At 36.5% G+C, this 23,601-nt stretch overlaps 1 protein-coding gene across 1 annotated transcript; it reads left to right on the plus strand.

Moving 5' to 3' along the window:
* Positions 1–9,765: 9,765 nt before the first annotated feature.
* gal3st4 (galactose-3-O-sulfotransferase 4) lies at positions 9,766–18,060 on the plus strand. The gene is made up of 4 exons (XM_062993183.1): positions 9,766–9,788; positions 11,748–11,858; positions 15,888–16,194; positions 17,074–18,060. Exons 1-4 carry the CDS (start codon positions 9,766–9,768, stop codon positions 18,058–18,060), a joined length of 1,428 nt encoding a protein of 475 aa, XP_062849253.1.
* The last annotated feature ends 5,541 nt before the right edge of the window (positions 18,061–23,601 follow it).

A 23,601-nucleotide genomic window follows, 5' to 3' on the forward strand; every position in this document is an offset into this window, starting at 1 on the left:
AGTTTGTGCCATTTTTGCATGTTTCCTTTAGAAACCTACACTGTTTGTATAGATGAGTGCACAACCAAGCACAAAGAAACCAAAAACGGTTCGATTTAGGCAAGACCACTGCAAAGACGGATGTTTCGTTCATACGTGGAAGAAGCTGATGGAGAATATTCAGATCTCATTTAACCCTACAATCTGACATTCATATGAAGTCAAGGGTCTCTGCTGGACAGTTTTGGAACTTGCTGGCTGAGGATAATATCCAAACATAAGACAATGTTTGAATATTATCACATATTAATATGTAATAATAAATAATAATAAAACACATATTTCACAGCATTTTTGGATCAACCTACTTGTGTAAATCAGCCTTTTCCCACATAAAAATAATTAAGTGTAAATATGGGTCCACCCTTACTGATGAACACAACTGGCATCAGCAGCTATTGTCCAGACTACATAAACCTGGCTCACACAATTCAATGCAAATCATCAGAATAAGGTTAGTGTGATTTTTCAGTCGCTTGCCCTAGCTGTAATGCTGAATATCAATATAGGCTGAAGCACATTAAAAAAAAGCTTCAGATCCTTTTAAAAAATGTAAGGCGAAGCTTTTTAAAAAGTAGATTGCGATGACCTGTCGACTGAAAATAGTAGATCTCAAGTCATAAAAGTGTGGGCACCCCTGTTCTAGACACATAATAATAATAATAATAATTAAAGTGAACTGGATGCACATGACCACATTTTGGAAAGCCACAGCAAAGGGTCTAAACACTTGTTAATTTGAAATTTCAGCTTTAATACATACACGACACAATAGAAATGCATAAAAGTCAAGGGATGTAAATATAAGTATAAATTCACTGTGATTGTGCTCTGTTGCCACAAGATTACTTAAGCAAAGAATAGATTAGGCATTTTAGATACATATTAGGCACTTCTTCCCCAGAGCTGTCTCTTCTTCCCCAGAGCTGTCTCCTTACTAAACCCTGTCCCCCGTTAATGCCCACATCTCTCCTTCTGGTAAAGGTTGCACTACAAACCTTGTTCTGCGTTACATATGTCTCATTTGTATATACCTCATTTGTACATATCTCGTTTGTTCATAATTTTCATCTATACTGTATTCATCTGTTTACTATGTTTTATATATACATTCCTCTATTATGTTCGTAGCACCTTATCTGCATCACCCTAATCTACATAGCACCTTAATCTTAATCTGCACCTTAATTTGTATATCATGTCTATAGCAATCTATATATTTTGTTTATAGTACATTCTATAATATATTCAACTGTATATCTTGTTCATACCACTGCCCATATCCTGTAAATAATGTATATCATAGATACCATTGATCCTGCACTTGCTGCTTATTGCACTTCTGGTTAGATGCTAAACTGCATTTCGTTGCCTTGTACTTGTACATGTGTAATGACAATAAAGTTGAATCTAATCTAATCTAATCTAATGTACCCATTTAAAACAAAATCAGTGAACAATGTAGTACCATGATAAATGATTTAAAATATAATGTATATCAAAATTAGTCATAGTAATAATTAATCATATATGAACTTGACTGACATGACATTTTATTGGTATGGTGCCAATTGTCATAGTTGAGCATCGGAGTCTCTACGCCACAACAGGAGATTTGGCTACTCTAACACACACACACACACACAGAGAGAGAGAGAGAGAGAGAGAGACACGGGGATGCAGTGGGGGATGGTGAAACTACTGGAGACAGGCTTAGGTTGCAAGTAGCTGATAAACACAGCAGCAAAGTGGACAAGCGGAGTAGAGCAATGAACAGAGGAGGACAGGGGAGAACAGAAGTAGAGCCGGACTGCATTTTTGTTGAAACCACAGAAGGGGATTTTAGGAGGAGCATGTTGTTGACTCTTGCACAGTAGTTTAAGGCGGACTGTGGGTAATGGAACTAACTTTATCAGGATTGACTGAGGATTCGGACAGCAGGACGAGATTCTTCTTTGAGTGACGTGATTCTGTTTTATACTGAGCGGTGAGTAGAAAACTGTCCTAATGTTTGATTAGAACAACCCTTTAGGAGGTTCTTATTACTCTCTCCAAATGGAACTGCCACATCCAAAAGTTTGAAACTTTGTGGGCCAGTGATAGCTCAGTGGTTAAGGTACTGGACTAGTAAAAAGAAGGTTGCCAGTTCAAGCCCCACCACCACCAAGTTGCCACTGTTGGGTCCCTGAGCAAGACCCTTAACCTTCAATTGCTTATCGTGTTCCGCTCATTGTGTAAGTCGCTTTGGATAAAAGCGTCTGCTAAATGCTGAAAATGTAAATGTAAATGAAACACACACCAATTATTTCGAAGCAACAAGTAAGATGATATGAAGAGGTTTAGTCCCACATGCTTGATGGACTTGATGTTAATAAGGAAATCTCAACCAGCTTTGAATTTTCCAGTGGTTCCAGATTACTTTATTGTGCATGTATGTGGTTATTAACGCCTTGTGATAGTTACACTTCATCATTCAGATTTCTTGTGCTGGCTTTATTATAAAACTGATCCCAGTAAAATATACTTCAGTCGTATAAGGTAAATTTTCCTGCTGGTCACACTTTGTTGTACAAATTTAAATGCACAAATTTAAGTTAAAGCTGCACTATAACTTTTTACATGTAGGGATTTGGAGACATCTCTGGTAGGAATGTGTTATGCTGCTCATTACTTACCAACTTGTTTAGTAGTAACTTTCAAGATTGGAACTTTATTCAGATACAACATTACTGCAACCAATCAAGGAACACTTTGAACACTGAACACACATACTCAGTTGTGACACATACCCGTTATTATCTGTTAGTTGGAAATGGTAAGTCTTTACAGTTACAGGGCGGCTCAGTGGGTAGCACTGTCGCCTCACAACATGAAGGTTCTGAGTTTGATGCCCAGGTGGGGCGGTCCGGGTCCTTTCTGTGTGGAGTTTGCATGTTCTCCCTGTGTCTGCGTGGGTTTCCCCCTGGAGCTCCGGTTTCCTCCCACAGTCCAAAGACATGCACATAAGGTGAATTGGAGATACAAAATTGTCCATGACTGTGTTTGACATTAAACTTGTGAACTGATGAATCTTGTGTAATGAGTAACTACTGTTTCTGTCATGAATGTAACCAAAGTGTGTAAAACATGACGTTAAAATCCTAATAAGTAAATTTTACAGTTACAAGTCATATAAAAAGTGATGTTGCATAAGTTTATAATTAAAGATTTCTTGAATAAAAACCCGCTTCATTTTAACCAAACAGCCCCGACTTTAAAAGTGTACTGGTTAATATTTAACTGTTTAATCATTTCAAATATTTTCAAAACATGACCAATGTGGCTAGCATCTTATGATGGATGCAGAATAAAACACAATCTGTTGCTGTAGTTTAACAAAAAGTCAAAAAGACAAAATGCCACATTTTGCAACTTTAAATACATATTTTCTGTTTTACATGACACCTTTAAAATGTTCCTTTAATTGTTATTCATAAAAGAAAATGTAACATACTTTAAAGTTTGTATATTAAAGGTACATTGGATATAGAGATGGTAAAATGCAAATGTAAGTATAAATTATTTTCATGATTTAATGTTTTATATTTAATAAAAAGCAGCTTCCAAAATTACGCCAGCCTTATTACTTTTGGCATTACTAACTATACTTCTTTTAAGAGATAGGAAGAAGAGGTTTGGGTTAGGTGACCTAATGGGAGTGTCTACAAAGTGACTGACTGGAGGGATGTCAACAAGATAGCCAGGACCTGTGTAAAATCTTGAGGCAAATCACCAAAATCTCATGTACAGTAGTCTGCATGTTGTGGGCATAAAATTACTAATTTGCCTGTTGAAGAGTGTAAGTTCATTTCTTATTTGACAATAAAAATTGAAAAAATTAATTTTAACTTTATCTTTGAATTAGGAGAGTCTTTTTTCAATGTTGAAGTACATTTATGACTTTAGTACATTTTAGGAAGTATTTCCTATTGCTTGTATGACATTTAACCAACATAAATCTCACGTCTTTAAATGGCTGTTCACCTGGGAATTAAACAGATTATTTTGCAGGGTCGATTAGTGAGGCTAAGCTTGTTTGGACAGATCCTAACGTCTCAATGTAAAACCACAAACATGCCCACAACATGCACACTACTGTACATGACATTTTTGTGATTACAGGTAATTTTCCACATGTTAATTGTAGTTTCCTCTAACTGCACAACAGTAGAATAGTAGTGCTTCTCTGTAGAAAAAATTAACAAGGGACACCTCACGTTTTTTTAGTGTGATATTTAAACCTTATTAAAGTTGTGTTTTTGTGCAGTGGAAACATCTACAACCCCAAATAAGAAAAAGTTGTGACGGTATGGAAAATGCAAATAAAAACACAGTTTGATTTTAATTTAATTGCAGACAGTACACATTTTATTCTGGGCAACTTCATTTCATTTGTTAATATACATCTATTCCTGCATTTTAGGCCTGCTACAAATACATTAAAAGTTGGGAAAGTAAAGCATGAACCATTTTTAATGTTGCCATTACTTTTCACAAAACTTTAAAGACATTTTGGCACCAAGGGTACCAAGCAATGAAATGTATCAGGTGTTATTTTATCCCATTATTCCTGAAAACAGTTTAGGACTGCAGGCTGGCAAGTCCAGTACGTATACCATCCACACATTCTCTCTGAAAGGCCAGACCAGTATCTGTACCCCCTTCTTTCAAAGCCATGCTTTTGTAATGTGTGCAGCATATAGTTTTGCATTAACAATTGCAAAACTCACAATTGAAAATAATGGCAGCACAATGCAGCTGCAGACAAGTTTAGGGTTAATTAGAGTGGTGTAAAGCACACTAGCATGGGGCTCTAAAAATCCATTCACTGAAAGAATGAAGTAATGTTTTTTGAATGTTTAACCATCTGGCAATCTGTCGAAATAAATCTAGGTTTGACAGAGAGCAAGAGCATGTTACATGAATATTCTAAGCCACTGTAATATTTGGAGGCCTGGGCTTGGGTGTTGGTTTGTATGTATGTCCATAACATGTGTTGACAGATTTGAAGGTATTTAATTGGCCTGAACAAAACCTCAAAAATGGTAATACTAAATGCAAGCCAGGCCTTATCACCCAACATTAGTGTCCAGCGTCACTTGATTAAGCGGATGAATGGAAGCAAATATTTACATTCTTGTTCTGAAATGAAGTGTTGTTGTTTTGGTGTATACATTTTAGATAAACCTAACAAGACATGAAGAGATGTACTAGGGTTTACCTCTGAATGCAATTGCTCAAAAAATATATCAAGCATTGCCGATTAGCATACATGGTTTTAAAGGTTGAAACAGACCCAATTTTACAGTAATCTGGTATTTGGCGCCACGGTGGCTCAGTGGGTAGCACTGTCGCCTCACAGCAAGAAGGTCCTGGGTTCGATCCCCAGATGGGGTGGTCCAGGTCCTTTCTGTGTGTAGTTTGCATGTTCTCCATGTGTCTGCGTTGGTTTCCTCCCATAGTCCAAAGACATGCAAGTGAAGTGAATTGTCCATGACTGTTTGACATTAAACTTGTGAACTGATGAATCTTGTGTAACGAGCAACTACTGTTTCTGTCATGAATGTAAATAAATCTGGTATTTAATAAATCTGGCATTGATTTAACTAATTTAAAAGTAATTCTCATCATTTGTGATAGAATTGGGCAGTTGGAAGCAAATGTAAATAAAAGTAATGCTCATTCCATAGACTATTTGAAAACACCACTGATTTAGTGGTTTGTTTGACTCGACGACCAGCCTGCCTGGCTTTATCTATTTTAATTCTGTTACAAAAGTAGCTGTTATGTTAAAGAAACACATTTATTTCAAACATGTAAGGTTTTTAGTCCATTGCATACATCTGATAAAAATACACTTGCTCTGCATGTGCTGGCTTCCATCTTATTTTACATAGCTTGAGAATCCTGATAAATAATACAAGTCCATGCTAACATGTCTCTGCTTCATGAAATTTTAATGTGTGGAAACTGGGCCAGAAGTGCTGCCCAGGTGTTCTGTACTTCCTGTCTCCCTGGTCTCTGTTTTTTTTTACTTGACTGCAGTTGTTAAAAACAAGTATGTTTGGATTTTTTTAATAGCAGCACATTTTTATTTATCATTTTATTTTTATTTAATTTTTTTGTTTAATTGTTTTTAAATAATAGTGCGATTATGGATAATAGGCAAAGACAAGATAACGTGTGTGGCATATGTTGCAGCCAGATCTTCTGTTAACTGGCACTATAATCAGGCAGACATGAGAATGTGTTATGCTTGAGTTTAAACAGATAAACCTAATGTAAGTATTGCACAACACAATTTTCTGATCTGATAACTGCTGGAAATGAGATTTTGGCAGTAATTTAATCAGTAGGTTTGCCTGTACTTTAATGGCAGGAAAATCATAGGAGTAATCAGATTTCTCAATACAGGGCATTATCTTACTTTTCAGTAGTGAGGTGGAAGCATTGACAAGCTGGTGCAGTTGGTAGAAGTGTGAGCGAGTGTTGCCCTGTGATGAATTGGCTCTCTACCAGGTCTAAACAGGATTTAGCAGTTAATGGAAATGATAATTTTTTTGTTCTTTTATTCATGTATTTACCTTCAAACCTGAATTCCAGAAAAGTTGAGACGTCTGTGATTTGGTTATTTAGCTAAAAACATAAAAGAGTCCAATGTTTTCCCTGATCAACTTCATTTTATTCTGTAAATATGACCACATTAGAATTTAATGTTTGTAAGACACAGAGGCGTGTTAAGTGACAATGGTTTCTAAAGTAGTCCAAAACCCATGTGTCTGAGAACGTGATCATAAATATAAACAAATGTTAAATTTGATGCTTATAGCACACTCAAAATGTGGGGACAGGGGAATGTTTACCACCTTGTTGCATCACCTATCCTTTTCATCTTTGGCAGGGAGAACCTGATGTTTTTTTTTTAAATAAGCTAAAACGTGGACTCGTGACCAAAGCACACATTTGCGCTGCCTTTTGTCCATATTCGATGAGCTCTGGCCCAGAGGGCTTGAAGGTCATGCACATTCAACAGTGATTTTCAGCCTTGCATTACATGGACTGAGATTTCTCCAGATTCCTTAAATCTTCTCAGATTATTATGCACGGTAGATGGTAAAATATCTGTGATATTTTTAAAAATATATGTATTTCATCAGTTCACATATATTTACATTTTCAGCATTTAGCAGACGCTTTTATCCAAAGCGACTTACACAATGATACATATTTAAAAATATATGTGAACTGATGAATCTTGTGTAACGAGTAACTACCATTTCTGTCATGGATGTAACCAAAGTGTGTAAAACATTATGTTAAAATCCGAATAAATGAATAAATAAATAAATAAATATAGGCATAAGATTAACGTGACAAATTACTGTGTTTAATTAAAAAAAATATATATTTTTATTGTTTTTATTGAATTTTTATTCAATAATTTTTTATTTCCAATAATCATTTTACAAAATGTCCCAACCATTGGGTTTTGTATTTTACAACATCTGAAAGAAAATTAGCACTGCAATGCAAGACTATACTACATACACACAGTCATGTATCAACACGATTCAAAATGCAGTTGGCATTTTAGTGCTAGAGCTTAACTATAATTGACATATGAACAATGGAAAGTTGTATTCTTATGAGTTGACCCATCTGTTTATGGATATAATAGGTACCTTGTTCTCCAAACCAAAAATGAAAAGATTTAGGTTGTTAACAGTTTCAAAAGCCCTGATCTGTTGTGGCATAGGGGTGTGTTAGTGGGTAAATTGCCAAAAAAAAACGCTTTATTCAGTGGTACTTAAAGGACATGGGTGGTGTCTTTAGTAGTCAAACAATAGTAAGTGATTTTAAGGCAAGTACAGGCTGAGGCACTCCAGTGGTACAAAAGTATATTACAATAATTAACTGTGTTTAAGGAATGAATTGCCAAATGGTGTAAAAGTCGCTGCAACATAGACTTCTGCTGTAACTTTTTTTTTTAAATGAACTTTATTGAACAACAAATATATTACAAAAGAATACATCAATCACAGCCAAGATGTAACATATACAATGAAAATTAGACAATTATTAACTAAAAATTGTTTGAGGTTATAGAAATAGAAATAAAATAAACTATAAATAAAATTTGCTAAAGCAGGATTTTATAGGTAATACCATTTAATGATTTTTTAAACAGACCTTAAGGGATAGAGAAGTTTTTTTAGCAGTGTTAAAGTACGTCTTGCCTTCACATTTTTACAAAGTTTTAATGTATTAATGTACGATATAAAGGATGCCTTAAAAGTGTTGAAATTTGGTCCATTATTCATAAATTTACAACAATGAATGTGATTTTTGGATAATATTAAGAGAAGGTTGCAAATATGTCTCATCTGAATTCAATGTCACTTTTAGTTATTCCAAATAGAATGAATTCAGTTTTCAATTTAAAGTTATAGCAAATTTTTCTATTAATAAAATTATTTAAATCAGTCCAAAAAAAATGAGCAAAATGAGCAATCTCAAAATAAGTAAGTAAGGGATTCTTCATATTTGTGACAAAATGAACATTCAGTATTTATATCTTTTTTAAATTTAGCAATAGTTTTATTGGGTATTGGTAACGTCTATGCAGAATCCTTAGAGTTACTTCCCTTACCTTATTTGTGATAAAAATGTATTTGGTAAAAGCCATGTTATTTTCCAATCTATATCATAATGTAAGTTATCCCAAAAGAATACTGCAGCTGGTTTAGATATTATATTCCTTTGAACAATGTTCCTAATACATATGTTAGTAGTTTTATCATTAAGCAACGCATCTTCATTACCCATAAAGAGTTGATTAGGAGTTATTGTAGGAATAATACAGTTTTTCCCTTTTGGGTATGTTGAAAGCAGAGTAAGAACTCCAGCTGGTATAGCATCAAAGACACTTCTGCTGTAACTATTAAAAAAGGTTGAGGCACTGTGACGTAACAAACTGTGACGTGTAGTATTCATCATATTTAAGATAAGTGCGTATATACAAACAAAAACCACAATAAAGTTCGCAATGCAAAACATCAACATAGTGTTTTGTACGGCTTTGTAATTTAACAAAGGTCAAAGAAAAGACAAATCACTTTGCATTTTACGTTCTGAACTAAAATTGCAATTTGTACAGTGTTATTAAAAGATTACGTGCTTTTGCTGGATGGGTGCTTTGCGTCTAAAAATCATACGCGCTTTAAACAAATGAAACGGTACATTATTATAAATGTTTTGAATGAAATGTTGGTATTAGTGTTCACTTTTATTAACACCGCGGATAAATGTCCAGTGACGTCAGTCAGAAGCAGGCGCACGGCAGGCTGCGTGAGACCCGTTTAATACCCGCCCCCACCACCTCCACCCCCACCCCCCTCCACCCCCCTCGCCACTAACACAAACACTCTCACCCACTTCAAACCGAATAGCTAGCCTTCATCTACAGCCTGATGCTGTTTAGTAACACGGAGCAGTGTAATAATGTGAGACAGCATTAAACCAGACATTAAAAACAGGCTCAGCACTATCTTTTTCAGATTCGTGTCTTTATACTGAATTAGTGTAGCGGGATCAGATACATGGTTCGGTGCCTGGGCGGATCTGAATCGTTTCGGCTGATTTAGGCGACATGCACCGGGACTTAAGCGAGACCGGTCCGGCTTTATCATGCTGTTCAGACGCTCTGCGAGGTAAGCACCGACATCACTCCTGATTCATTCTATCATCGGCGCTGATTTCCTAACGGCTGCTGTGTTTGGATGTTATTATTGCATGAGGGATTTAGGGACGAGCCATAGCAATAATGCCCAAACAAAGCCTCTACCTCTCCTCTTTATCTTTTCGTTGCAATCGCCATCAATTGATGCATCAGCTAACATCCCGTTTGCATATTAATTTATTATTTCAGTTAAACGCCTGGAACGTACATTAAATAGCCAGTGAGCTTTCCGAAGTCACTTTGTGCATCAGATTAAAGAATATGTCGTTTATCTATATTCTCCGCACACTGCTCGCAATTCTTCCCTGGTGTCTTTAAATTGTATAATGATATAAATTTAAGGCAATTTTTACATACAGTTGCATAAGAAACAACCTGAATTTGCAGCAGCAATACTAAGCTTAGCCTATTGTGCGTACTTGGTCTGTGTGAGCAGTTGTCCATCTCTTTGTGTGTTGCATGTCGATATGGCCCTTCATTAGATCAATGCAGAGACATATTTGGGAACATTTTGGGAAAAATTTACCCTATACACTCCATCCACTGTTTCCACTGGTTCTACCAAACCTCTATTCAAAACACACACTGAGACCTTAAAGATAAGTCAACATGTGCTGGGTTACAAATACATACAACATAGGCATACAATTTAGATTATTAATTCGGTGGTGTAGAAAGTTCTATAGTGTCTTTTAACTTTGTTACATGTTCCAGTTATTTAGTTAGAGCAAATCATTTATACTATCCAAAACTGTCCACTGTCATTGCATACATACTTCTTAAAAGTTAAGGGCAGCTGTAGCCTAGTGGTTAAGGTACTGGACTAGTAATCAGAGGGTTGCCAGTTCAAGCCTCACCTCTGCCAGGTTGCATTTGTTGGGCCCTTGAGCAAGGCCCTTAACCCTCTATTGCTTAGACTGTATACTGTCACAACTGTAAATCGCTTTGGATAAAAGCGTCTGCTAAATGCTGAAAATGTAAAAGTGTTTTTTTTTTTCTTTTTTAAACTCAAGCTGTGTACTTCCCAGTCTCATGGAAAATTCCCTGCTAACTGTGCCTCTAGTCCTTGAGCCACAACCTGTCCCAAACTGTCATCAAAAATACTTTCTTTGTACTCAGAATGGTGGAGGAGGCAGCTATTTTAATTTTAGAGTTTAGAACATTCTTGGTATCCAAAAACAAAGCACATTTTGACTGTAAGCATTCATAGTATCCAGTAATTTACACCGATATAAATATAGAGTTTACACATGCTTTTTGGCATCAGACCATTAAGGACAAGTTATGACACAAAGGGCCATTATATTCACACACGTGTGATTGAGAAACAAATATAGTGAGAAACTGTGTAGCCTGTTTGTCTCCAAAATTTGCCTTCATTTTGTTAAGGTTAAGTTCGTATTTGCATGTTTACCAACGCTTCAGTCATTAGTGGAGTGCCATCCACTGCTAGACATCACACTTATTCAAAACCAGGTACAATTTAACATAACCATTTAATCTACTGCAATTTTTTAATTAAATGGTAGAAAACCAGAGTACGTGAAGGAAACCTGCATAGTAATAGGAAAGATGGGCAAGGATCGTACTTTGTATCTGGTAAGAAAACCAGTCTAATTTTTTAAAAATTTAAGTCAGCAACAGTGGTATCACCAAATACTGACATTTACGATATTTAGCAGACAAAGCGTCTTGCATGGAATCCAATGTGTCTTGTGGTAAAGGTTTTGTACAGTGGCGAGGTGTGAACCATCATCTTCTGATCACTTGCCCAATACCTTAATCACTGAGCTGCTGCTGCCCTTATATTTAAAGATTGAATGGAAAAGTAATGTAACTTTTCTTTACTTTAATTTTATCAGTAGACTGTTTCATGTTTTTCTGTACCAATTGTTCTTATATCCATTAATATTCTTGGTTTTTCTTTTAGAAAGATGCGGTGGCTGGGGTGCTTTAGGCTTGGACCCATGTGGAAAGCACTCCTGGTGTTTGTGGTCATTGCCTTTGCTGGCCAGCTCCTTGCAGTCCTCTTTAATAAAAGGTAAGACAAGAGCATAGTCTCTTTTATCTTTTAGTTTCCACATTCTCAGCAGCTTTCTTGGTTTTCTTCAGGTTTAAGTTTTGCACATTTTTAGCTGGTTCACTTATATGATTTTTTTTTTTAATAAGTATTTTTATTATTTTTCACATTGTTAAACTTGAACTTACATACAAACAAACAGTGACCACTACATATTATTTACATATACAATATCCAAAGCCTCCCACACTGTATTCAGTGTTCGATTTACACCCATTTACAGTGCCTTGCAAAAGTATTCAGCCCCCTTGAACTTTTCAACCTTTTGCCACATTTCAGGCTTCAAACATAACGATATGAAATTGTAATTTTTTGTGAAGAATCAACAACAAGTGGGACACAATCGTGAAGTGGAACGAAATTTATTGGATATTTTAAACTTTTTTTAGAAATAAAAAACTGAAAAGTGGGGCGTGCAATATTATTCAGCCCCCTTGCGTTAATACTTTGTAGCGCCACCTTTTGCTGCGATTACAGCTGCAAGTCGCTTGGGGTATGTCTCTATCAGTTTTGCACATCGAGAGACAGAAATTTTTGCCCATTCTTACTTGCAAAACAGCTCGAGCTCAGTGAGGTTGGATGGAGAGCGTTTGTGAACAGCAGTTTTCAGCTCTTTCCACAGATTCTCGATGGGATTCAGGTCTGGACTTTGACTTGGCCATTCTAACACCTGGATACGTTTATTTGTGAACCATTCCATTGTAGATTTTGCTTTATGTTTTGGATCATTGTCTTGTTGGAAGATAAATCTCCGTCCCAGTCTCAGGTCTTTTGCAGACTGCAACAGGTTTTCCTCCAGAATGGTCCTGTATTTGGCTCCATCCATCTTCCCATCAATTTTAACCATCTTCCCTGTCCCTGCTGAAGAAAAGCAGGCCCAAACCATGATGCTGCCACCACCATGTTTGACAGTGGGGATGGTGTGTTCAGGGTGATGAGCTGTGTTGCTTTTACGCCAAACATAACGTTTTGCATTGTGGCCAAAAAGTTAGATTTTGGTTTCATCTGACCAGAGCACCTTCTTCCACATGTTTGGTGTGTCTCCCAGGGGACTTTTTATAGATATCTTTGAGAAATGGCTTTCTTCTTGCCACTCTTCCATAAAGGCCAGATTTGTGCAGTGTACGACTGATTGTGTCCTATGGACAGAGTCTCCCACCTCAGCTGTAGATCTCTGCAGTTCATTCAGAGTGATCATGGGCCTCTTGGCTGCATCTCTGATCAGTCTTCTCCTTGTTTGAGCTGAAAGTTTAGAGGGACGGCCGGGTCTTGGTAGATTTGCAGTGGTCTGATACTCCTTCCATTTCAATATGATCGCTTGCACAGTGCTCCTTGAGATGTTTAAAGCTTGGAAAATCTTTTTGTATCCAAATCCGGCTTTAAACTTCTCCACAACAGTATCTCGGACCTGCCTGGTGTGTTCCTTGGTCTTCATGATGCTCTCTGCGCTTTAAACAGAACTCTGAGACTGTCACAGAGCAGGTGCATTTATACGGAGACTTGATTACACACAGGTGGATTCTATTTATCACCATCAGTCATTTAGGTCAACATTGGATCAATCAGAGATCCTCACTGAACTTCTGGAGTGAGTTTGCTGCACTGAAAGTAAAGGGGCTGAATAATATTGCACGCCCCACTTTTTAGTTTTTTATTTCTAAAAAAAGTTTAAAATATCCAATAAATTTCGTTCCACTTCACGATTGTGTCCCACTTGTTGTTGATTCTTCACAAAAAATTACAATTTCATATCGTTATGTTTGAAGCCTGAAATGTGGCAAAAGGTTGAAAAGTTCAAGGGGGCTGAATACTTTTGCAAGGCACTGTATACAGCTGTTAATAAAAAATAAAAGAAAGTACAAACTTAAATTTTTATAATACAAACTTCTCCAGTGTCCCAGTATAATAATTAGTGATGAGGGGATAAAACCTAGCCACTCTTTATTATTTTTTCAAAGAATATTCTTGAAATTCGATCACCAGTATAGTCCAAAAAGACAGTCCAGATATTATACCATTGTTTGAGGTTATCTTTAGCCCAGTATGTTAAATATTCCATTGGCAAAAAATATAAAGTTACTTTATGCCAGTCAGAGAGTGTTGGGGGTCTGTCAGAGATCCACTTCAACAAAATAACTTTCCGTGCATCAGTGAGGACAAAAGCTTCTGTTTATTTATCCCTTTAATGTCCGGGTTTGGGACTCCCATAATAAAACAAAGTGGATCCATTGTCAACTTATTACCAAAAATTAATTTTAGTTTTAATAAGACTTTTCCCCAAAAGTCCTGAATATATCTGCAAGCCCAGATACAATGTACAAAGTCAGCTCCTTTCATACTACACTTTAAGCAATGATCTGGTTTATTTGGGTTCATCTTATTTCTAAGCCGTGAAGTAATTTGTAATCTATGGAGTAACTTAAATTGTGTTTCCTTAGCCCTGTTACAGATGGATATATCATTAGCATGCTGCCACATTGTCATCCACATTTCCTCATCAATTTGAAGGCCAAGATCAGCATTCCATTTTTGTAAAGTTGCGTCTGTATTTACTTTACAACTCTCAAGAAGGGCCAAATAACAACGTCCAATGATAGATCTCATAGAAAGGGAATCACTAAGCAACTTTTCTACAGGAGTGGGTTGAACATTAAGTGTGTGCTCGTTTTGGTCTTGAATAAAGCTCCTTATTTGCAAGTACCTAAAGAAATGACTTTGTGGCAAATTCCCCTTAGCACGTAGCTGCTCGAATGACAACAGCCTGCCCCCATAAAAATGATCCTTTAAAATAGAAATGCCTGACTTATTCCATTGGGCGAATGCTCCATCCATTATTCCTAAAACAAAATCTGGGTTTCCTTGAATTGGTGTTGCTATAGACAACTTTACCTTCCAGTTTCCTTATTAATGTCCATGCACGTAAAGTAGATTTTACAATTATGTTATTATTATCCGAGATTCCAATATTCTTTTTATTTAAAGTGAAGGGAAGTGCAGTCAAAGAAATAGGATTATCCAAATTAAATGATTCTATATCTAACCATACCGATTCCCGGTCATCCCTAAACTACTCCATTATATATCTGAAGAAACAAGCCAGTTGATATAACTTCACGTTGGGTAGTGCCAGTCCTCACCTATCTACTGGTAGCTGCAATTTTGCCAATTTTAATCGGGGCCTTTTACGGTTCCAGATAAATGTACTGAACCATCCATGTATTTTATTAATTAAGGTATTGTTCAGGAGAACCGGGACCATCTGGAACTGATATAGCAGTCTGGGCATAACATTCATCTTTATTAGTGCTACTATTCCTTGCTTTAATAGTGGTAGAGATGACCATCTTTCCAAGTCAGCACGGATTTGTGCTAATAATGGCTTAAAATTTGCCTTAAACATTTGTTGGCCAAGGGGAGTAACAAATATTCCCAAATACACAAACCCTTGCACAGCTACCCTAAAAGGGAATTGGGGTTGGTTGGAGTTAAAGCCATCTCGCATCTGACCCAGTGGCATTGCCCGAGAATTTGCCAAAAGTGTTAATGATATTCAAAACCGCAGAGATCGATTTGTCAGAGTTTGTAATAAACAACACATCATCAGCATACAGGCTAATTTTATGATGTCTATGTCCCACTGAAATGCCAGAGATATCAGGGGTTTCACTTATGTTAATAAATTCAAACATATAATGCTGCTACTTAAAGTAGTTTCATAATCATAGTTAAATACCAGCATTCTAACTTCCTTATTTTTTAGTTCTTTTTTATAACTTCTCTTTATTCATTCTCTCTATATTTACCCAGTCTCTTTCCAGTGTCTGCCTTTAAATGAACACATTTTCTGTTTTTTTTGTGGTTTTACCTCTCCTATACTTGTTAGTTAGAATCTTGGGAACTTTCCCTTTCATGGTGCTGTACCCTTTCTTTTTTCTGATTACACAAAATCATTGATTATTTGTTTCTTTGTTGTTTCTCTTTTGCCGGTAGCTGGGTGCAGCAGGAGCGGCCTCGCTCTCTGTTCTCTCTCTCAGAGAACAACCTGGGGTCTTCTCTGGGTTCTTGCCGGCCCCACAGTCATGTCATGTTCCTGAAGACCCACAAGACAGCAAGTAGCACCATTCTCAACATGCTCTACCGCTTTGGTGAGGAGCATGGCCTACAGTTTGCCCTGCCTGTGGGTTACCAGTTTGGTTATCCACTCCCCTTTATAGCCCAAAGGGTCAAAGGATACAAGGGTGCCCATGTGGCTGAGTTTGACATAATGGGAAATCATATGCGCTTCAACAAGGCAGAGGTAAGAGTTACTTAGTAGTTACGTAGTAGCAGATGCTTTGCAGTTTTGTTAATGATTTGCATTAAAGTTAATGTTTTAAGCATCGATATTGCCCAGTAATGTGTCATTTTATTGTGATTCTGCAATTTTACTCAACAAGTCATTGTTTTCAACTTGTATATTCTTCACTGTTCGTTTTTACAGTTAATACGATTAGAAAGGTTACTGAAATGTTTCTCTTGGCTAGGATAAAAAAAATCTCTTTAACAAGCACTCATATTTAAACCCAAAACTAGATTGATAATAGAAAATCAAATACAGTAGTATATACAGTGGATTCAGTAAATATTCACACCACTTGACTTTTTACCTATCAGTCTACACTTAATCACCCATTGCTGTGGTACTCCAGACTGTTCTGTTGCTCTGATGTTGAACTGTAGTTCTGTTGTTGACAGATTTTACATGTACCATATACGCAACTGTTTTATCCACCACCCCATACATGTGGCCAGCTTGTATATATCAATGAAATTGCTTTAGACTCTCAATGAGGAGGACTTAACAAGGTTTTCTTGGCTTGACCACAGGCTAAGCATCATGGGGCTTATGTAAATATTATGATTTTCAAAAAGTATACTACATTACCTAATTTACAAGCTAGTTCTACAATTTGTAAGGATGTACGGATTATATTTACAAAATCTGGTACTCCTAGCACAGTTTAAAAACATATGCAATCAAAAAGAAGGTGTTACATCACCTTTCCTTTCAATTACACTTTTTGTGTAAACTGGAGGACACTAATTAATGAAGAGCTTACTGTGTTAGTTGTAAATTTTTTAGATGACATTTACATCTTAATATACTAAGCTTTATTTGCCTTTTCTGTTTGCATAGGTGGAGAAAGTCATGCCTGCTGACACATTCTATTTCTCCATTTTACGAGACCCTGTGGCATTAACTGAGTCCTCTTATGCATACTACAAAAATGTTGCACCTGCCTTTCGACATGCAAAAGGACTGGGTGATTTTGCAGATAACCCATATAAATATTATGAACCCAGACTTCGCAACAATCACTACGCTCGCAACCTGCTGTGGTATGACTTTGGGCTAGATCATAATGCCAACTTCTCTTTGCCTCTTGCAAAACATGGTGAAGCAGTTGTACGACGCAACTTTAAACTCATCCTTTTGTCTGAGTACTTTGACCAGTCTATGGTGCTGCTCCGTCATGCTCTTTGCTGGCCGCTGGATGCCGTTGTCTCATTTAGCCTGAATGCCAGGCAGCAGATGCCCAAGGGCAGGTCCAGCTGGGTGGGAAGGGCTGCTGTTCCAGCATATTTGTTGCTGACTGAAGAGCAACGACAGAAGCTGCGTGAGTGGAATGCACTGGACTGGCATTTGTATCAAACCTTTAACCATACTTTCTGGGGAGAAGTGGAACGTTTCGGCTGGGCCAGAATGGAGGCTGAGGTGGCCTTATTAAGGAGCAGACGAGAGGCTTTGGCCCGAGTGTGTCTACGTGATGGCGGTCGGCAAGTGGAGGCCAACCGTATTCGGGACAGGGCCATTCGTCCCTTTCAGAGTGGTTTGGTGAAGATATTGGGTTATGAGCTTCAGTCTGGACTGGACAATGCCACGAGACAAGCCTGTCTACGCATGATCAGACCAGAAATACAGTACAAGGACATATTGGATCTTTGGCAGTTTCCACGTCCACAACAACCTCAAGTTGCTGCAGGTGAGGTTGTTGTTAGAAAAGACTCATCTCCTAACAGGACTGGAGAGCATAAAGGGAAGGCATTGGAGAAGGATTTTGGAACCGTACTGGTACATAATCAGTCTATAGGGCATGTGGACATTAAGGAAAAGCTGAGATAGTAAGTAACAACCATTTGCCTGATTTATGGTTCAAATGGGCCACAGCACTGCACTACTTAGAGCCAGAGTTAAATCTGGAATCTTAGCACTCTGTTTGACAACTGTACTATTACTAATTTGCCCTTTTTTTGATATTATTTATTAAATCTTTCTTGGATATTGTTGAATATAGAGCAGTGTTTAGAGGAACAGAATGGTACAATCCCTCCGCATAATGCACATGGCCTCATTGCATAGCATTATGACTAACGGATGCTGGCCGTTGCACTATGCAGGTTGTTTACATCATGGTGCATGGAGACTAATACTTTTGCTGTTTTACATTAACTGAAATCGTACAACATGCTCACTTGCTCCTGTACACCCCTACGCAATCACACTTTACTTTTCATTCCACTCGCCCTCCTACATGCAGGCAATTTGGCACCCAGCCATGTGCCACTTTTGTGATTAAAACTGTTTCTGTGGTCTGTGACAGCTCTAAGATATAGTACAAAACCATTACCTAGAGTATAAAACCACTAAAGCAAAATCATGGATCTTTCTCTGTCAGGCACACATCTTTAAAATAAATGCAAAGAAGACTAATAACTAGGTTGTGAGTATTAATTTATTCATGGTCCGAACATCACTGTAGCACTGTGACGTATAGTTTACAGCTGCAGGAAAAACAAACTGCCTTTACTTTGAGGCTTTAAATACAGTTTTACCTTACAGCTAGTTTTGGCATTAGATTATAGATCAAATAACTATAACAGAGTGCGTCTTGGTCAAGGCAGTGTATTGCATGACACTTAAGCTATAGATGTTCCTGTGGGTCTGAAGATTTGACGTCTAGGATTGAGGATACTGTGAAATTATTTACCATCTACTGGGTATAAAAACAGACATCACAAAACAAATGAAAATGGTTTTCATTGCTGAAATTTGAAGAATGGTTTAGATTTGTTGTTCCTTTAGTTCATGTCAGTCTTTAAAAAGGCAGATAAAGCTGCACATCTGCTGTGTTACCAAAAAGTACACTTTTAGAATGTGTAGAGCTGTTTGGAACAGGGCCTTTGTGTGCGTTTGTTGATGTCACAGTACAATTCTTCTGTATTTGTTATAAGTTAATTAGCTTGCTTCTTTATCCTGCTGGAAATATTGTTGCCTTTATTTATTTTTGGTAGTTTCATTGGCTTAGTTGACCTGGCTGGTGCCACAGACTCTGTGTATCCTAACCCAGTACTTATTTCACACTGCGCCAGCATTGCATTTAACCAGTACTATCCAGCCAAACACGAACAAACAAAAACACAGATTGAATTATTCACATTCTGAAAGATACAACTCTTATTAAAATAGAAATGGTCTAATAAATTGATCAGGCAGTGAGTGAAAAATGCTGAATTGATTTGCAGTGATCATTCCACCTTAACTATGCCAATAAAATGCCCCCAAGAGTATAACATACTATTTGGACCCCCAGACTGTTTTCTTGCTGTATGCCACACATGCTGACATCCCATGAACTTAGTAAAGAATGACTCATATTACCATATCACTTTTTCCACATCTCTGTGGACCAGTACCTGCCTTCTACCACTAAACTCTTACATGTGCATTGGTTTACTTAATAAAGGTTTTGCACCCTAAATCCTAATGTATAATATCACTTACTTTGTAGTTGTTTATTGACTGTTCCTACTGACAGTCTTAACAACTCCTTCATTGAATAAAAACTATTTTAGATATTCCACAATCAGCTGTGTGTGCTATTATTGAAAAGTGTGAGCATTTAGGAACCACAGCAACTCGTCCACAATGTGTGGGGTCGCTGAGTGCTGAGACACAGTGCACAAAAAGTCACCAGCTCTTTGTGTACTCAATAACTGCAGAGTTCGAAAGCCACTCTAGCATTAACATCAGGACAAATGGGGCAGCATGGTGGTTAGCATTGTTGCTTCACAGCAAGCAGGTACTGGGTTTGATTTCCAGGTGGAGCGGTCCAGGTCCTTTCTGTGTAGAGTTTGCATGTTCTCTGCGTGTCTGCTGGGGTTTCCACCGGTTTTCTCCCACAGTCCAAAGACATGGTGGCATCTCTTCCCAATATAAGCAACGCTCTAAAAGAAAGTGTAATTCATCAGACCAGGCCATCTTTCATTGCTCCATGGTTTAGTTCTGATGCTCAAATGTCTATTGTAGGCACTTTCGACCTAAAGAAATAAACAATAAAATTAAAAAACTAAAATCATATTCACGTAAGTATTAGGAACCTTTGCTAATACACTCCAAATTGTACTCAGGTGTATCTTGTTTGCTTTAATTTACTTACTTTTGTCTGGAACTTAGTTGGAGTCCAGCTGTAGCAATTTGTATTAATTGGACTTTGTTTTGAAAGACACACCTTTTTACATTGCATGGTTAGTACAAAAAACAAGTTATAAAGTCAAAAAAAAACTGTCTGGGCAAGGATATAGAACATGAAGAACTGGATGAACTGCCCAAATCCAGACTCTCAAAGCTTATAGAGAGATCATCTTGACAGCTGCAACTGCTGACAAATAGACTTCTACAAAGTACTGAATAAAGGGTCATTTGTGAAGCCATTTCAGTTTTTGATTTTGATTTAATTTTTCAAACACTAATTATTAATGGGTGTAAATTACTTATGGGTGTAATTTGATGGATAAAATGGGAGATATATTCATTCAAGATCAATTTCCGGATGCTGAGGTGGCACAGTGGTAAAATACACTATCACACCAGAGCTGACATCTTGAACTTGTGAGTTTGAATCTCAGCTCTGCTACCATCAGGCTGGGCTCCTATACAAACAATAATTGCATCGTCCAATTGCATACAGTACAGCTCAGAATTTAGAGCTTATTTAGATTCAAATGCGCAGAGCACATAGTCATTTACATTTCTAATAGCAATGTTTTAAGCATCAGTTCAAGCATAGAGTTATTAGAGTAGAACGTGTCGTTTGTATGCATTTTAATTAAAGCAAGTGTTACTATGTAGTGTATCTTTAAATACATTATGCATGTTTACAACTAGTATTCAGTGAGACAGAATTTAGTTTTAATTAAATAATCTTTTTTACACTACAGCTTTGTGCTTATTTGCTTTACTTTTACTTGATATTTCATATAGCCGTGCTTTTCCTACATTTTAATGCTAATTACTTAAGCATTAAATGCAGAAAGATCAAAAACAAGAATTGTACATATTGTGAGAGAAAGATCAAAACCATGAATTGTATTGTGAAAGAGGTGTAGTGTAAACACATTAAACAGAGGTATAGCTTAAACTCCTTAAATGTGAAGCAGGTGTGTTGGAAACGCTCTTGAGTATTTTGAAGTTTTGCCCACTTCATGATACATTTTCTGGTTTTGGTGTTTTTTAATCAGTTTAGTCAGTTAATGAGGTAAAAAGAGAAATATTCTTTCTTTGAGCTGTGCTGATATGTAATTTATGGTCGTTGGTGGCTCAGTGCCTGAATTGACACTTTCCCTTGTTAGTATAGGACTACCATTTTGTGTAGCTTCCTTGCAGAGAGTTGGTTACTTTAAGAATGTCAGCATTATAACACAATTGGGTTTAACCATAGTAGTCATCAACACTGCTTCAACAACTGCTTGAGTTCAAATAAAAGTCAAACCAAATCCTATTAGAATTACACTTACCTTCACTTTATAATTAAGTATAACTATATGTAAAACTAAATAAATAAAAAATCTAATTTAAGGAGAAAACACAACTCCTTTTTACACTGTGTTGTTTAATTCTGCCTGATCCATTATTTCTTAATAACAGGACAAGAACAGTTTTTGGTTTGACATCTCTTTTATATAATGTATGCAGATATTGTCAGGGCCCAGAGCTGTCCTTTAATAAAGACTGCACAATTTTAGCAGAATATTACGTTATGTAATTTGAAAAAATGAACAAAATGAACAAGTAGTTTTTGAATTTTAGTCAGAGCTGTGCATCCCCACATTCACAAAGTCTCCTCACCATTATATTTCACTAAAAAACACAAGGACCTAAAAGATCATAGCAGCTTGCTAGAAAAGAATATGTAATGTATTTTTTCTTTTCTTTTACAAGAATTGAAGAAACACTTTAACCCAAACTGCCTGCTTCCAGCCATGCTCTTTTTGTGATTTTTGTGAAAGCATGGTGGGAGAGTTAAAAGCTGTTTTTACTTATTACTAGTACATATACTGTATATCTTGGTGTTTCCATTATATTATTTACACATGTATAGTTTGATTCTGTATCATAGCTGATGATGAAAGTGGATGTTTAATAGTCAAAATTTGTACATAAAAAACTTGAATTTACATCAATGATGGTACTTTTTGTTAAAGGTACACCAAAGAGTTGCTGATGCTTCTTATGATAAATGGAACATGACTGTGAACATAGAAATCCTAAGCTATACTTAAGATGTCATCAACACTCTTTACATTTGTTTTGAAATCACATTAAAAAAATGTAAGAGTTTTAAGTAATTTCCGGTCATTTTCTGATGAAGATGGTTTACAAGTATGAAGCATAAGCAAAATGCTGAACTAAGGCTTGAACTGCTGGAATACTGATCTGATTGGTTTTCTCAGTACCAGAATCCTATGTCTATGCTGCAAATTTGATGTGATACAGTAATTTTAATAATCTGTTAATGAACAAAACACTAAGTATTCTGTTTGGATTTTAGTAAACTGTGTATAATATTTATTCTACTTTTGTTACTTGAATGTTAACATTTGTTTAAAAATATATTTACAAAATATCTTTGTAAATATCTGGGAAGTGTTATTTGTATGTAAATGATTAAAATAAAAAAGCAATTTGAATAAACTGCTTTGAGTAACAAGTAACTGAATTGTTTGTCTTCCTTTTACAGCCAGTATTTCTTTGCAAAGGTTCTTTGGTAGTCTTTACAATCCCGCACAATTTAAAATTTTAAAGTCGATGATCTTAGTGGTGCTATTGGCCAGCTAGGTGTCTATAGAGACATACCTGGGTATGTCTGGGCGTGGCTGATACCCACTATTGTGCCCATTATTTCCTGGTGGAATTGCAGTTGGCCAGTTTTGGCAAATCAGTAAAATTTGTGGTGTTATTAGATTACACAAGGCTTTTGGTAAGAAGTTAGGCTATGAGATAATAGTTTATGTTTTATTTAACTAAAAATGGCTATAGCTAAGTAATGATATAGGTATGTTGATTAAAGATGGGTAACATGTCACACAATGATCTGTTACATTTAATTATTTACATGTTTGTAAAGTTAGGTTACATGTTATGTTAGACAAAAATGTAATATTACTAATTCACTTACCTGACAAATGGTACAACATTACAAATCACAAATTTAATAAGAAATATTAAAGAATTTACAATGTTGAGCTAAACAAGTAGACAGGAATGTTGTAAAACAGTTGTTGGATGGTAACTGTATAATGTAGAACAATGTTGTTACAACTAATAAAGTGAGTTGATTTAAAAAAAAAGGTTGATTTGGGTACTTCTGTGTGTGGATTAGGTGTT

Source organism: Trichomycterus rosablanca, chromosome 4 (genome assembly GCF_030014385.1).
Source record: "Trichomycterus rosablanca isolate fTriRos1 chromosome 4, fTriRos1.hap1, whole genome shotgun sequence".
NCBI classification, from domain to species: Eukaryota; Metazoa; Chordata; class Actinopteri; order Siluriformes; family Trichomycteridae; genus Trichomycterus; species Trichomycterus rosablanca.

Excerpts from the sequence above, each read along its gene's own strand:
- gal3st4 (XM_062993183.1), top strand. The coding sequence starts at position 9,766 with ATGCTGTTCAGACGCTCTGCGAG. Across the intron at positions 9,789-11,747 it reads CTGTTCAGACGCTCTGCGAG|AAAGATGCGGTGGCTGGGGT; the intron begins GTAAGCACCGAC and ends TTTTTCTTTTAG. Across the intron at positions 16,195-17,073 it reads TGCGCTTCAACAAGGCAGAG|GTGGAGAAAGTCATGCCTGC; the intron begins GTAAGAGTTACT and ends CTGTTTGCATAG.